At 37.6% G+C, this 2,510-nt stretch overlaps 1 protein-coding gene across 1 annotated transcript; it reads left to right on the forward strand.

Moving 5' to 3' along the window:
• The first annotated feature begins 1,443 nt into the window (after positions 1-1,443).
• LOC140934043 (adenosine receptor A2a-like) lies at positions 1,444-2,352 on the forward strand. Its single transcript, XM_073383727.1, has one exon. It carries the CDS (start codon positions 1,444-1,446, stop codon positions 2,350-2,352), a length of 909 nt encoding a protein of 302 aa, XP_073239828.1.
• The last annotated feature ends 158 nt before the right edge of the window (positions 2,353-2,510 follow it).

The following is a 2,510-nucleotide window of genomic DNA, read 5'->3' on the forward strand; positions in this document are numbered from 1 at the left end:
AAGAAATCTTGAAAATACTGACTAACAAAGACGCGTCTCGTCTCATACGAGTTCTCAATATTACCGAGTGATCCTATTTGCAATAACAACAACATCTACGTCCTACTCTAGTTTCTCGCCTCTTTTTTTATGTACCTCAGAGACCCTTTTAACATGAACAAGTTAGGGAAACTTCGTCGACACTATAGGAAAGAGTGTCTTTAAATCAGTAAACTTGCCAAGTTTGACAGCGAAGACATCGCTCCGCAAAAATGCGAAAATTCACAAACGTCTGCAAAAATTCACGACTTTGAGGAGCTATTAATATCTTTGTTCAACAAATCACTTTCAAACTTTGCAACTTACAATAATGAATTTAAGGGCGCTCTTTTCAGCGGAGTCGACGGATTTTCCCTAACTTCTCAACGTCAAAAGTTGAGAAAAACCGCGGGAAGGTCGATTAATTGCAATGAATTTCATTTTGAAAGCCCTGAATACGGGAATAAACAAATTGTAACCTGGAGGCTTTAAAACTCTAAACTCCGTAAATGAACTACCATGATAACTAAACAGAAAATAAGACAAAAGCAACTTGCGTTTTCCCGTTATTTCAAACAGCGAAACCGTCATTCTTGGGAGATCAAACGTTTCTAAGGTGGGGGGCAGGATTTTTCCCACCAACCCCAAACAACCCGTCCCCTACCACCACCACCACCACTAGCTATGAACTATCATAACTAAACAGAAAATAAGACAAAAGCAACTTGCATTTTCCCTTTATTTCAAACAGTCAAACCGTCGTTCTTCGGAGACTTCATTAAAAAAAGGAAAAGGGAAAAAAACAACGTACATCTATATACAACATTTCAAGACTGTCTAATTTAGACAGTATTGAAATGTTGATATTAAGATTTCACGATTTGCCACTATACCGCCTTTAACACCTTTAACGTTTTTCGTTTGAACTGTCTGGGAAAAAAATTGGGGGGGCTTGATCGAATCTTTATTTATTGTTATTTTATTAATGTTTTTAATCAAACTTCAAAATTCGCCATAGCTTACTGAAAACAACAACTGGCTTTCGTCCTTACGACAAAATTTTGAATCCTTAATCTCGCTAATCGCTTACTGGAAAAGGACTGTGCTTTCGCAGCGATTAAGCCTTCACAAAGCTACATTTTAATCTAAAATTCAAAGCCAATCAAAGCACCTCAATTTAGTCTTAGTGAGTCATATGTTACTTCTCACCGAAACAGGTGCATAAAACGTCACAAACTAACGACTTAACTCTCATTGTATGAAGGACGACTTACTGATTTCCACAGGGAATGACCTTGTGAGAAAATCTTGAAAATGTTGACAGTGACTCCAGGTCGTTTCACAAACGTTCATAGCAATATTGCCAAGTGACCATATTTACGATAGTTGCAACACCTACCTACACTGTGCAGAGACTCCCTTATTATGAACGCCACTACTAACCATTCATTAGCAGTCTCAAACGCTATCAGCTGTGACTGGACATTTGATGATCAGTTTGTGGATAAACTTTTTTCAGTTCTTTCCATCATCCTGAACTTGTTGACTTGCCCTCTGACTATCCTTCTGAACACGCTGGTCATAATCGCTGTCAAGACAAGACCAAGGCTTCAGAATATGCATAATTTAATACTGGCCTCTATGGCAGGTACAGATTTGGCGGTTGGAATGGTTGCCCAGCCAGTGTTCATCGCAAGAGAAATTTCCCGCCAAACGGGTGGATCGATTTCGATGTATTGCAAGCTGAGTACAATAACGCTGATAACAACAACTCTCTTTTGCATAACTTCTCTTTTTCATTTGACACTAATTTCCGTAGAACGCTTAATAGCAATGAAATATACCTTGAGATATAACGACATCGCCACAAAAGGACGTTTAACTGCGGCTATCGCATTGTGCTGGCTTTTGGCTACAATTAATGTAACTATCAGGCTTACTGCAGCGCGTCTTACAGTATTTTTCGTGATAATTATTACTCCAGTGATTTTTTACTGTCATGTTTCAGTTTATTTTGTTTGCCGTCGCCATTTGCATCAGATGAAATCTGAGCAAAACTCTAGTGAAGCCACAACAAAGTTTTTAGAGGATCGAAAAGCTTGGAAAACGACCGCTATTATTTTAGGTGGTCTTCTTTTATCTTTTTTGCCACAAGCTTTGCGCGCTACAGCCCAGCGGCAATTTTCAATTCCACTACTGAATAGTGTAGAGCCACTGGCATTTTCCTGTGTCATGTTAAATTCAATTCTGAATCCAGTTATTTATTGCTGGAGGAGTCGAGTTATTCGTCATGCATTATTGCAACTTTTAGGAAAGAAAATAAACAATGTATGAACTAAGAAAGAAATGAAATAAAATTTAGAAAAAATAAAAATAGATTTATTAGCAAATTAAGCTGGAAAGGTCACGGACAATTAGAAAAAGTTGTTACTTGATATATCTCACTCATGAAGCTGAAAAAATATTTTTCTATATAATAGTGTTTCCCTTTT

This window comes from Porites lutea, chromosome 4, assembly GCF_958299795.1.
Source record: "Porites lutea chromosome 4, jaPorLute2.1, whole genome shotgun sequence".
In the NCBI taxonomy this organism is placed as follows: Eukaryota; Metazoa; Cnidaria; class Anthozoa; order Scleractinia; family Poritidae; genus Porites; species Porites lutea.